Below are 13,876 nucleotides of genomic sequence, written 5' to 3' on the forward strand. Positions count from 1 at the left end.
GAAAATAATCAATGAAAAATATTTCTGTCGATTCTGAAACAAAGAATTTACTTCAGAGCAAAAGTAAACTTGAAAAATGGGTACCAAAGCCACAGCAGCCTGTATTTCCAAGTGTATAAGAGAATCTTCCTTCTTAAACATTATTTTTCTATTTATAATAAATTATTTTTGATTAGATGATGTTCCCATTTTGCCCCTATTTGTAGAAAACAGAGCAATAATCCATAAAATATTCCCCCAGAGAATGGAGATGCTGCAGACCATTCATGAAGAATAATTTCAAGATGAGTATTGTTCCCAGACCCCATAAATATCTAAAATATCAACTGCAGCGAGATAAAGAATGGTAGGTGAAATAAAATTCATTTCAACTATGAGAACGTAAAGAGATTAACAGAACTCTGTAGCATGTGATTGATAGCAAGAAATTTTTCAAGACGTGATCCAGACAGACAAATTCAATAAGCAGAATGTTAGAGGTACACACATGTACTTGTTTGCAAATCAGATACACTACTGAGTAACAGATTATGAAAGGAAAGTTACTACTAATTTGTACATTGTTTAAGACACTATTATAGTGATACTGATTGCAATGCCCAATCCAAATTTCCCCATACAGATGTTGTTGCAAAAGCAATACAAGAAATTCTCTCGCTATTTCAGAATAGGAAGCAATATTATCAGCGGGGTTTTTGCTTAAAAAAAATTCTAATATGAAAGCTCATCTGCCAGTTATTACAACTACTGATGTGTCTATCAGGAGAATGAAAGACCGTCTGTCTTCTCAAAAACCACCAGTTACGAGCAGCAAGGAGGTATCAGATCCTAACACAGAGAAGGAGCTACTCGCATTGCTCCCATCACACCAAGCGAGACCACAGCCACTCACCTCCCTACAGTCATTTAACAGCCGCCTTCTCCATCTTCCAAATTCTCAATGGGAACTGCACAAAAATAACTGGTTGTTTTTAAATGCCACATCAGATATAATACTAATGACCCAACATGTTAAAAGCTGGGGACACATACCCATAATATCTATTTTCCTCTTGAAAGAGTAATTTATTTGCTTTATGGACTATGCACAACTTCTGTTTCTATGTTGTTTAGTTGACAAAGACAGGCTAACAATGCCCATTCATTTTGAAAGCCACAGGGCTCACTTAATTAATAAATAATAATAAATAACTTAATATACAGGAACTTAAGAATAAAAAACTATCGTCAAGAATAATAATCTCTTGCACAATTCTCTATTAGCTGATCTGTAAAGCAAAAAAGGGGCAAATCCCCCCTTTATTTAAAAAAAAAAATAAAATCATACTTTCTAGGATAAGACCTGCTCATTAATGGGACAAATTCAAGTTATTCTTTGAGCTCATAAACCAAACCATGGCTTACCTAGAACGGTCTCTACCCCTCTTTCCCTGTCAAAATTCTCCTGAGGTTCAAGTATGCAGAAAAAGGTAACTTGATTCAGCTACAGGATATTAGCAGATAGCATTTTAACTGCAATGACAGAAGTGTAATTGGACCTTTGTAACTTGCATCACAAAGGAGACATGAAATATTTTTATAAGTCAGCAATAAACAGAAAAATGCAGCAGAACAGAGCTCACCTTCTCCAAGTAGATTTAGAGACTCATTTTCTATCAAAGAATAACCTTTATCCCCGGGAAATGTGAGTAGATTATGTCACCTTACTTCCTTCTCATTCTCTCACCTATATTATTACATCCAAAAATCACTGCAGTGAAGGTGGCTGTGCTTGTAATATACAGGACACAAAAGAGCAAGGAAACAAAAAGTGCTCTACTTCTTCATTAGTAATGATGTTTCTCATCAGGTACTGGAATCGTGAAAGGGATTTTGACACAAATATAACAAACATCTACGGGCTTACATGAGAACAGTCAAACTGCTTTACTCTAAAACGAGTAAGAGTGAAATCACTACTGAACGATTTACGATTGGAAGTAGGATTTGAAATCTGCTTCTGAGGTAATGATATTGTAGAGAGATGACAGCACTGATGCAGTGGGTAGTACCTGTGTCTCCTCCAAAATCTCTGAGGACCTGGCGATGAGGTTGCGTTGATGATGCTCAGGACTAACAACCCTGGACTAGAACATATCGTACATTACAGAATCTGGTCCCCAAAACAAAAGCGGGTTCTTAAGTTGCTTACCCTTCCCCTTTCTTCCACCCTGTAACAAAGATGAGTGAGAAAAACATTGGTTTTCCTTCACTTTTTTCATTTCAGTGTTTAAGACTTCACTGGCTTGGAGCACTATGAGAGAGAGATGCATATTCTCCTAACTCGAAGCTAGTCTGAATCGAAAAACATACGCCACAAAGCACAAGATAAGACACTCTGAAGCTAAAAATCTCACTTCAGAGTGGAAAAAAAAGATATTAAGCTACTGAAAATTCCCAAACTCATTTAGTTGCCAGTAAAACTAATACAGTAAAACTATATAAAACTATGCATTGTCAAAAGCTATGCTCTAACCTACAATAAATAAGAGGGAAGCATTCTAAAGAAGAATTGAGCCAAAAAAACAAAGAAATCTGCATTCAGGCAAGCAAGCAGCACGTTGCTCAGCCAGCTAAGTCTGTGACAGCAGCATTCAGTGAGGGACCACAACAAGATAAAACATACACTTCAATCGCTCCAAGCACATCTGGAAAGCCTTGGAAAAAGAAGACTGACAGAACACACAGCTTCTTTGCAGACATCATTCAGGAGATAAATCACTCATACCATTCCAGAAAAAAATATGCAAATACTAGACAATACCAATATTTTTGTTAGGTGACTTGATTTTAAAGTAGAGAACACTTCCCAAAAATATTTTGTCTACGACTTCACCAGCACCAACACTTTTAGGGAAATAGTAAGGAAAACAGAGGCATAAAGCACAAGCTTCTCAAACGGTGGAAAGCAAGTATCAGAAAATTGAAGTAATCTCTTTACACACCATACTGGGAAGAAAGAAGAGCAGTTATTTATTAGTCTTTGCTTTCTCCATATCCACTACGCAGTAATGAAATCTATACTCAGCCATATCTCTGCAACTCAGGTTTGCTTCTGAGCAGTTTAAGCATTCTTCGGTTTTAAAAAAGACTGAAGTTTGAAAAGGATGTTGGACCTCACAATGCATCCAGAATCGGGAACATGCCTCATTGCAATAATTTTGCAATAAATTTTACATCATTGCCTTTGAAAATGTCACCACATACCATTTTTCTGTGGAAGCCCCTCTCTTCACTGCTCATGTTATCTATACATTCTCTCCCCTAGTACTATGTATCTTAAATAGCATGTGTTTATAAAGGTGACAAAAATATTTATTGGAAAGTCAAAACTGCAATGAAAAATCAGGAAGAAACAACATTTCTAAAGTGTTTGGACTGTATATACAAATAAAGATGTCCCTTCTTAGCCTGCACAGGTTTGGATAACTTTATATAAGTAGTTAAGTTTTCACTTGTTGAAAGCTAGCATCTATTGCTTTAGATTTTGCCTGTGAAAATCCAAGTGTTTAAATAAAATATCACACAAATCACTTGATTCTCTGAACTGCCATGGAGGATTAAAAAAAAAAAAAGCATCGTTAGCAGGTAGCAATTCGTAGAACTATACAAGCTGACCAGAAAACTGGTGGAACATCCGAACGCAAAGCTGCGGTTGTTCAACATCGCAACTTGCACCCACAGAATTGTGTATAAACAGCTCGGAAATTATGGTGATGACAGCCAAAAAAAATAAAAACACCAAGAAGAGCATCTGGAGAGGGAAGAAGGAAAGGAACAGACGATAGGATGCAAAGCTGAATTGTTCAAAAGGAGGTTTGGTATGACATGCAGCTGGTAGGACAGGGATCATACACAGCAATGAAGCTGAAAAGCTCCTTATAGCTGCTTCCACTCAGCACAGCCTTACTGATATGAAGTGTTAATACACAGTTCTTTTGCGTTACTCTGACAGTATCATCAGCTCCATGCACACAGATGCTCTCAGGGAATACAAGAGACTCGCTGGGGTACGGCTGTGTTGGGAGTTGTGGTGCGCTGGGCTGTCATGTATCACTCCCAACGTCGCAGAAACTGTTCTTCATTACTCTGCTCATCCTGCTCTCTACAGTCTGCAGCCTTTGATGAGTTGTAAGAATAGCCTGAAGTTACCTTTATCTGTCCAGCGCAGGTCTTCCGAAAAACCAGGAAGTTCCCCTCCATCACTACCCCCTTTTTACCAGTTTCAAGACTCAATATATCCTAAGTAAATTACTGAGGCTTTATTTCCTGACTTTGCAACCTACACTTTAGCTATTTATAAGTGCCATGTTGTAACCAGGTGAAATTTTTGACTGAAACCAGACTGAAGTTTTTGAAAACAGCTTCACCATACAGCCTTGCCCATTTTTTAAAACATCCCAGAAACATTTTATTTGAAAAATATTACTGTCCTAATGCTCAGGATCCAAGACTTTATGTTTGGCACAGAGCAAACTCAGTATCAGAGATAAACCATCGAACTTGTGCAAAAGTCCATCCCAATTAGAAATTCATGTCCTCAGTAGCAACACTGCTCAAACTGAACACTGAGGAGTCTCAGCCATTTAATCTCATTCTATAACCCACAGCACCTGAGTGCAAGCAGAGCACTGGAGTGAAACTAGACTTTTCCTGGAAGGTGTTTTTGTGTCTGGGGCGAGGTTACACACTGGAGCTGAGAACAGGAACCCATCTTCCCCGTGCTTAGAGACATGTCCCCAACACCTGCTGCTACCCAAACAATGTGCATTCACGTTCAAACGGATGGGGGACCCAAAAGGGGGAGGCAAAGGAAAGCAAAGCAAAGCAGGAAATCTGGTGAAAGAAATCATCCAGACCAAAGGACTGGACTGGAACTAAGCCAGCAAGAATGGGATGAAATCAGAGAAGAGGGGGAGAGACAATCTGGCAAAGACCCATGGAGAACACAGCTAGGAAAACGGTAGGGAAAAAAGTTTGGGATAGAGAGAACAACCGAATGAAAAGTCACTAGATTTGGTAAGACAGAAGACTACAAGAAGGCAACTGTCAATGTCAGGCAAAGGTGCTGGAAAGAAGAGAGACAGCCATTAGGCTGACGGAGGATAAATTAATTTGTATTTATTAATTAATTTATATAAGACATAAAAAAGAATAACTGTTTATTAAGCAAACAGCATGCACTATTCCCTACTACAGTAGGTGAGTGCTCTCTGGAAAACATATGCCATCCTCTAGGTAAAACGATCTGTGCTGTCAGGTACTCTCTCCACCAGGCAGCAAAGGTGCGACAGGAAGTCCTGAATCTTGTTAGTTTTGAGTATCTGACTTTACAACTTGTGTGTCCAAAACTCCTTTTACACACAGATAATACAAATAATCTTTTAATATTTTTAAAAAACATTTCAGTTGTAAGGCAGGGAAAAAAAGTGCAACATATTTAAAAATATATAATTTTCCCCACCTGTCTGCACAGAAGGCAGCCTTAAAATCATTAAGCAGCTATGTCAAGAAAACATCTCATTACCACAATGGCATTACAACTTGTAATTATGATTTAAAGAATTCTACCTCAAATACATCCTCAAATATACTTATAAGAATAAAATTTATCTGCCTAAATATCCATGACTCTATGACCCGTAGTATATTTAAATATACACTTAAATGTAATTCAGAAAACAAATGTAATTCAGAAACTGAAGGTAGTGAAAACTACATTCTGCCCTCACTTGTGTATCTTGCTACGTGACTAATACACCGATATTTGCAAATACCTGTTTGCTCTAAGTGATGTAATTCTGTTTGTCTCTGCACTGCAGAGGTTCATTAACAGCAGTATCCCTCCTTTTAGAAGAGGAACGACTTTGAAATATTTGGTCCAAATGGGAACTTTTTTGTTTTGAGCAAAATTTGCAAGGTTCATCTATTTCAAACAGCATTTGAAAAGGGCTGAAACTTGGACAGCAAAAGGAGATTGTGTTTCTGTGGGTCTAAGATGGAGATGTTTCACACTTTTATTGAGTCACCATATTTCTAGTTGTAAAAGAGATGGAGCTGGCCTGCAGATGTTCTTTCCCTTAAGTTTACTTCCCGTTAATTTATTTACTAAGATTCTTAAATATACATATCCTTGTACTGCTTGTTAAATCATGTTTTGCTGCAAGGCATGTCACGTTAATATTACCATTTCTGTGGATCTTTGTTTCTTTAGGTTTTTTAAATGTCTTTTTGAAAGGTCTCAAACTATAATGCAGGGAAAACACTAAGGAAGTCTAATTTTTTTTTACATAGAGATCAAATATTTATTGCTAACCAATTTAAGAAGAGCCTGTACATAATAGTATCTCCAGGACTTCTCTAAAATCAGACATTATTTAAGGGTGGAAGGGGAGGTCTGGGAGCATAGGGGCTTTTTGTTGTTGAGTTTCTTTTAAGTTTTGTTTTCTTCTCTTGTTTTTAACAGATGTACTGAAGCCATGAAAACCTGCACAGCATTTCTTCTGTCACCATCCTCTTGCTCTACCAGCACAGGACATTGCCTTGCTCTTTTGCTGAGACGGTGAACACGCAACTACTAGATCTATGCTATCACTGGGCATGTATCCACAGAAATACAACCAAGAACACCAAGTCTCCATTTACCGCCAGATAATAACTTTCCTACCTAGTTTAAAAGTGAAAGACTGAGCAAAGCGGATTAATTCATACTCAAGCCTATTGAGTCTTCCTTGATATTTCTTTCTTCATGTCAGATTTCCCCACCCTCCCACATTCCCCACCCCCCTTTTTTTTTTTTAATATTTGGAACATCTGAAGCAATATGGAAAAGATGAATAGAAAAGGATTATTCACTCTCATACTACAAGATCTAAGGAGCATCAAATGAAATTATGATGTGGCAGATCCAAAACAAGCATAAGGAAGTACTTCTCCATATAGCACATAGTTAAACTGTGGAAGTCCCTGCTCCAGGATATTGGGATGCCAAAAGTATACTTGGGTTCAAAAGGTCAATGGCTCAATTCATAGAATAAAAATCAGTCAAAAATTATTACCCACAAGTATATAATATCTGGCTTAGTCACTTCTACAATAACAGATTGCAAGAAGCTGGATGCATACACTCTGCTTAATGTGTTCCTATAATCTTCCCTGGACATCTGTTAGTGGCCTGTCAGAAACGTGATACCAGAAAAGACAGACCTTTCATCTGATCTAATTATGCCTCTTCTAGCCTAAGAACATTAAAAATGCTATAAAAATTAACAGGGAAAGTTATTTATTATGACATATATGCCACCTTTCTAAATATACACCAGTAAGATACTTCAAGAAAGGTACCCTATCCCATCAACAGTCAGCTAAATTTTGTTAACAGAATGTCTACCATAACATTTTGAGAAACAACCCCTTGAAAAGAATGTTAACGCACATTTGGATACTCAACAAGTCTAAATTATATCAGAGAAAACAATGTTCTAAAATCCATATCAAGTCTCAGATGGCTTAGTTACGATGCTACGAATATTAGAAAATCCTTAGCAGCATAATCAAGTCTTTAAATTACAGTCTATGCATAGGATGAAAAAATTCTCTTGTTTAGACCCGAGAAGTTGAGTTAAAAGATCAGTCTATGCAGCTTTGCCACTTACGGTATTCCTGGTGCTCACTGCAAAGAGTAAGTCCAAAATACTGAACCAAACAGTATGCTAAGCATGGTCCACTACATTCGTTCATTAATTAGCTCAGTATATTTCATAATTGGAATCCATATTATGACCCGCTAAAAGCACCCTCTTTAGCAAGACTAAAACGTAAACCTTTAATTAGGTAAAGGGCTGATAAATCTCACGTCCCCGATTTATGTGACATCCTGTGACTCAGAAAAGAGTTTTAACTGAAAATTACTAGGCTTCTTTAGAATACTTTCATGGTAAACCTCGAATACGTGTATACCATGTTAAGGTACTAGATGCATATAAAAACCATTAGGAATTATTAAAAGAAGGGCTTAAGTATTCATTTAGAGCACAGCAATACGTAGTAAGAATGGTTTCAGTGGATTCCCCCATACAACATCATGATTACTGCCATCTGATCATAACACAAGTGCGACTAACACAGCTGCCGTGTCAGCTTCTCTTCAGGGGCTAGGTCTTAATCATAAATCAACTGAATGACTAATTCAACATTGTTAAAACCAGCAAGTAACTGCTTGGAGCTCTTCCAGTTTTTACATCTTTCAAAAGGTCAATACACCTACTCAGACACACAATAGTCCTATCTTTCACAGTGTTTCCTTCTTTTCTTGGATTGAAAAATAACATGTTAGCACTTAAAAGTAAGTGTGTTTTAACTAACAATTAAAATGTTCATTAATTCTGAGAGAGTGACCCAGTAAAACAATTTTAGTTTTCCTCTCTACCCACAATGAAAAAGCCTCTCCTCTCCTTTGCTGTTTTAAACACTTTCATAGTTGCAAAAGTCTTATGAAAACATTTTACTGCTGAGCGTTTCCTGCATTAACCTTACTTTTGTTGTAGCAATATTATGAATTAAGCTCAGAAATAAACTTTTTCAAGTTGAATGACTAGTCTAAATGTGGCTTGCATTTCAAATATGAACATCTACCCCTCAAAATAATAACAAAAATCACAAATTAAGTGGCATCTAACAGTAAAATATATTCTAATCATTTACATCTGCTTGCACCACACAAATGACAAAAGCCTACCGTTACCATCCTTCATAGAAAACATTTATTCTGCTCTTAAATATAAAAGCTATGTTGCATAAACAGAGGATTTAAAGCTGTGGCAGAGCAGCTGAATGAAAGAAAATGGCAATCTTTCTGGTTCTAGTAGATGCCTTTCCCTATCACACAATGTTTCCCACTCATAAATACATGACAAATACTTCCTCAATCATTTTTTACGAGCAGGGATGCACAGGGGGTAGTCAATGGCTAGCTTGAGGGAAAATAGGAACAGCAGGAGGCAGAAACTGTACTGAAAATGGCTATGTGGTAAATTCTCTTCTGGAACATCACTCAGCTACCCAGGCTTTGATCTTTCAGCTACAATTACACTCACATCCACGAGATCTGGGTATACTTTTTAAAAACTGAATCATTAATTGTAACAGAAACAGTTAAACCGTTTCATTAGATGACTCCTCAACTCAAACATCTGATTTTTTACAAATTAAAAATTGCAATTTATACAGAGATTTGCTTTCAATCAGGTTTAACTATGTCATCATCACAACTAGTCTCACAAAAAACATGGGGTGACTGGCGACAGCTAAATCACAGACTGGCGTCTCCTAAGTAGTCTGTCTACCATTAGGGTCTGGGAAATGGTATTTACTGTACAATTAGAGCCAGCGAGCTCTACCTGTAATCATCCAAATACAGGTGCGAGGATCCTTTTTTGGACAGGGAAACCGACTCATCCATTTTCACATAAACTTCCATGTCTGGACTGTTATAGTGAACCTCAGGAAACCTCAATGTTTATACTTCGAAAAAAATATCACCTGACAATAACAGAGCAAATACTACTACCCTGATTCTTCGCCTCCTTGGGTAGAACCACTTCTAATGTTTAAATCGCCATACCCAAAAACCATTCAAGAAGGAACAAATTGATTTAGAATTATAAAATTTGGCCAAATATGAAAAGCTTACATTATTACATTGGTTATGGAGTTTATTCCAAAGTCTGCATTTTGGGCTAAGAAGGTTTGCTATTAAATAGGTTAAATTTTGTTCTTTAATACTAACACAAAATGTCTTGGAGTATCAAAAGGACAGTTTTAGTTGCAGTAATTTCACAGAATTTATTCTAATGATTTATTGGAGTTAACCATCTGACATTAATTATTGTTTTGGCTTCCAGTCTATGAATGTTTATTTTTCAGTTTAAAGCCTTCTCACTCTTTGATATCATATGGAAATGAGAATTTTTAATGGAAAATTGAAACCATGTGCATCTAAGTACTTAATGAAGTACAGGGAGAAACAGAGGGTGTACTTTAGGAGAATTCAGATATTCCGCTTTAGATACTTTTGATTTGTTTGGATGAGTTACACGCATATATCTGTTCACAAACATAAGTTTATACATCTTCAAAGTATCCCACAAGTACAGTGTTTAAAGGTCTGAATACTATGAAAAGGCTTGTTGTTTAGTTGCTTTTTTTTAACTAAATATGCTGCTATAAATTTTTCTTCATCGTATACCACTTAATCTGTTCCCTCCTCCACAAAGCAAATATTTATCCCATCTAGAGCTCCCAATGACATGCTAAATGCTGTACTTTCTCAACAGCGGATTCCCACCGTATGTCTACCATGTTAGGACTGGATCTTCATCCAGTTCATTGAATGTCTGATAGATTGATTTTGTAACCATCATGTACTTAAGTCATAATATTGATGTCAGGAATACTTCACTAAAACCTGCGCTGTTCATAGCATTAAAGCCCATCAAAACAGGCCCGTAAACCGTAAGCAAAGTGCAAGCAGTGGCAAGGAAGCCAGGCACCCAACTGCAAACAGGAAAGTACTGTTAAAATGTGCAATTTTGCCACAGTTTGAAAGATTTCTGCGCAACTCACATAGCTTTAGTCCTCTGGCATTCAATTCATTCCTTTGGAATGAAAAAGATGTTGTTCAGACAATCAGCATTATATAGCATGATAAAACCATATGTTTATTTAAATCAGTACTTCTAAATCAAATCTATTTTCTTCACACTTAATGGATTCATGTAAAAATATAAGAAAAGAAAGCATATTCTTTTCTATTTGCACTTTCTTTCAGGGTTTCGCCATATGCACTGTACTCAAGCAGCATGTCAATGGGAGCATAACAAGTAAAAGTGCAACGTTAGTTTTTACTCCTATTTTAATTAATATCCTTGGTGATCTCAATGCACAAGGAATTACTCAACATTGAAAAATGTGAAACAGAAACATGAATTTAGATATTTAACCTGAACACACTCACCACTTGTTTTTCTTTCTAATGTAGTCTTTTTCAGAGAGGTTAACCAAGTAGATCATCGGTTTTGAAGTAAAAAACAAATGTTTGTTCAAAACATCAATCTAGAAGTGAAAATATAGGAGGAGAATTTTAAAAACAAGTTATAGCAACTTGAGTTAATTTTACGACCATTTTCCTCATGGCATGTCTGAGAAGGCAACAGCATTAAAGTGTAATATTTAGATCACTGAGAAACACAGCACCGCTGATGAATTTAACACTTAATACACTATCAATATGAAATAAAATTAGAGAAAACTTTAAAAGAAAAAAGACAGTAACAGGTAGCAAAATCAGAAGTCAATTCATGGGATAATATTTATAGCCTACCTCTTTGTCATTCCAATCATGATAGAAGCGGACAGCTTTCTTTTCATCTATTACCCATGTCTTGATTTTGCACATTACGTCCTACGCAAGATCAAGAAAAAACAAAGTCAAAACCCCAGCTGGATATCAGACCATTCTTTTCCAAGGCATGTATACATTAAGATTCAAAACGTACACACAAATTAAAAATTCGATAATACCTTTTAAAAACAAATTTTTACTCTCCCAGAAAAACAGAAATTGCTGCTTTAAAAGTCACTAAAGAGCAATATTGATTATTAAAGCGATACAAATCCCATAATTAGGAAGTTAAATACACAATCCTCAAGCATCATCTCTCGCCACCACGAAAATTAGCAGAGCTCATAAAATGTAAAAATCAGTACCATTTTAGATTGCTTTTCAAACTCAGTAAGACGCGACATTTCAGCATCCAGCGGGAGAGACCACGTCAAACATAAACATGCCATTAAGAAAAAGGAACGGGTGGGAAAAAAAACACAGCAAATATCTTTTTTTTTTTTTAGATTGTGAGCAAAAGAAATTGAGCCTATTATTGATGATCCACCCTTCAAGAAATTAATTCAAATGGCCAAAGCCCTTTTTATTCCGCATTAATTTTTCGCCAACACCTTCTCCCTCCCCCCCAAAATGAAACCTGCCAAAGCCTCCATTACACAATGGCAAGAGCCTTGCACTGGTGACCTCCAACCAGCTGCATTCACTTTCAGAACATCTCTCTCGGCAGGAAATCTAAAGGCCTTTTAGTTAGCAAGCTAGTGTGCATTCAGAAGGAGTAACTGCAGGAAGAGCCCAATGTGCTTTGTTTCTCTGGCCTTTCTTCACAGAAAGATTAATCATCTGTGAAATGGAAACGGCAAACAGCAAGTGACACAAACTGAACCCTTCAAGCCTTTCCTCATCAGTTTTGTGGTCGTGAATCCGAAAGCTGCGTGTGGCACGGTTCTCCTTACAGGCAGGTGTTAATAAAAGGCTCTTGGGTCTGAAAGGTCAAACTCGGCTCTTCTAGGAGTAGTACATTTCAGAGTCGCCTATTTTTTGTTGTAGATAATTTATGATCACGCTTTAAATAATGCATTTTTGGGGGTTATAATTGACGCAACCAAGAATTAAGATCTTGAAAATACAAGGAAACATTCCCTAAACCATTGAGCACACGGCATTTTTTGCGCTTAATGCTATGCAGTTGAAGTACATTTCTAAACAACCACAAATAACATCAGTATTTACTACAGTCTTTTCTAGTCTTGCAGTTGCTTTAGTGAAAAACAAAGAAAAAGCTCTTCTAAATCTTCAGATCCTGATTTGAAACCCTCCAGGAACAGGACTCCCCACAGATTTTAACAAGGAAGGGGCAAGCTAAAACTTTTAATGAAATCTAACATGTTCTGCCTAAGAATAATCACTTTTACTCTCCTATAACTGAATTTCACTCATAAATGTTTAAAAGTGGCTAATATAACACCATTTCCTACAAGGAGAAGATCAAAGTGCTATATTACAAATGCATTATGATTAAAAAAGCACTGTGCAGCTTTGCTATTAACTGTTCTTTAAACCCTAAAAGGCTTCCCATAGATCTCACTTGGCACTGCATATACAACCTTTGACAAGTAATGTAGACCATTTTTATTCATTGCCTAAAATTGTAGGCAATTATGTGCGTCACACTGGCCACCTGCAAATTCTGAATGCCTGCTCCAGTTGTCAGAGCAAAAAACTAATGTCGGAGGGGATTAATCTAGGGGGAGAGAGTCCTCTTTAATGGCTCCAGCAGGTGAAATGGCCCAGCTGGTTACTATGATGAGTGGCCAGAACAGCTTATGTAGAGACATGCAACAAGATTACACATAAAAAAAGAAAACGGTGGTACCATCTTATCTTTAACCCTATGTGCTTTTTAATTTTTAATTAGTCAGTATAAACAAGATAAGGGAAGCAACTCTACCAATAGGTACTTTTAAGGTCTTTATCCTCAGCTTTTGTTTAGATTTATAAAAAAATCAACACAGTCTCCAAGATTCCTGTTCAGCAGTGAAGGAATTCCGATTACACAGTATTTTGGGTTTTAAACTTAATTCCACAGGCACCTATCATGTGGCTTTCGGCATTCCAGTTCCCCCCCAATAGCAACGTATTATTACATTTAAATTGGAGTCGATAAAAATTGTCAGAAAAAACATTACAGCACAAGTTATCAAAGCCCATCTTTTAAGCTTAAGCAGCAACTGAATGTTTTTTAATCACACTGTCTGGGTAGCTACGTAACGCAGAACCTCCAGAAAATTTCAAGCATCAACGCAGCAAACAGAGTTTGCTGTTTCTAAAGCCTGTCTAAGCACATAGTTGCCAACCAGAATTTCTCTTCCACGTTCACCTGCTACCTACAATGACCCATTTTGGCACAGACCTAATTTTTCAGAGTTCTCTTTTAGG

The 13,876-nt window shown here is 36.9% G+C and overlaps 1 protein-coding gene across 2 annotated transcripts in view; it reads right to left on the reverse strand.

The window, feature by feature from the left end:
- The window catches only part of OLA1 (Obg like ATPase 1), a 103,086-nt gene that overhangs the window by 29,160 nt on the left and 60,050 nt on the right, over positions 1-13,876 (reverse strand). For both annotated transcript variants that reach the window (XM_054208033.1, XM_054208035.1), the window contains 2 exons: positions 11,420-11,500; positions 11,054-11,151 (listed from right to left, as the gene is read on the reverse strand). In XM_054208033.1, coding sequence (XP_054064008.1) covers positions 11,054-11,151; positions 11,420-11,500 — 179 coding nt within the window. The remainder of the gene's footprint in view (positions 1-11,053; positions 11,152-11,419; positions 11,501-13,876) is intronic.

The sequence above is a fragment of the Rissa tridactyla genome, chromosome 7 (genome assembly GCF_028500815.1).
Source record: "Rissa tridactyla isolate bRisTri1 chromosome 7, bRisTri1.patW.cur.20221130, whole genome shotgun sequence".
Classification (NCBI taxonomy): domain Eukaryota; kingdom Metazoa; phylum Chordata; class Aves; order Charadriiformes; family Laridae; genus Rissa; species Rissa tridactyla.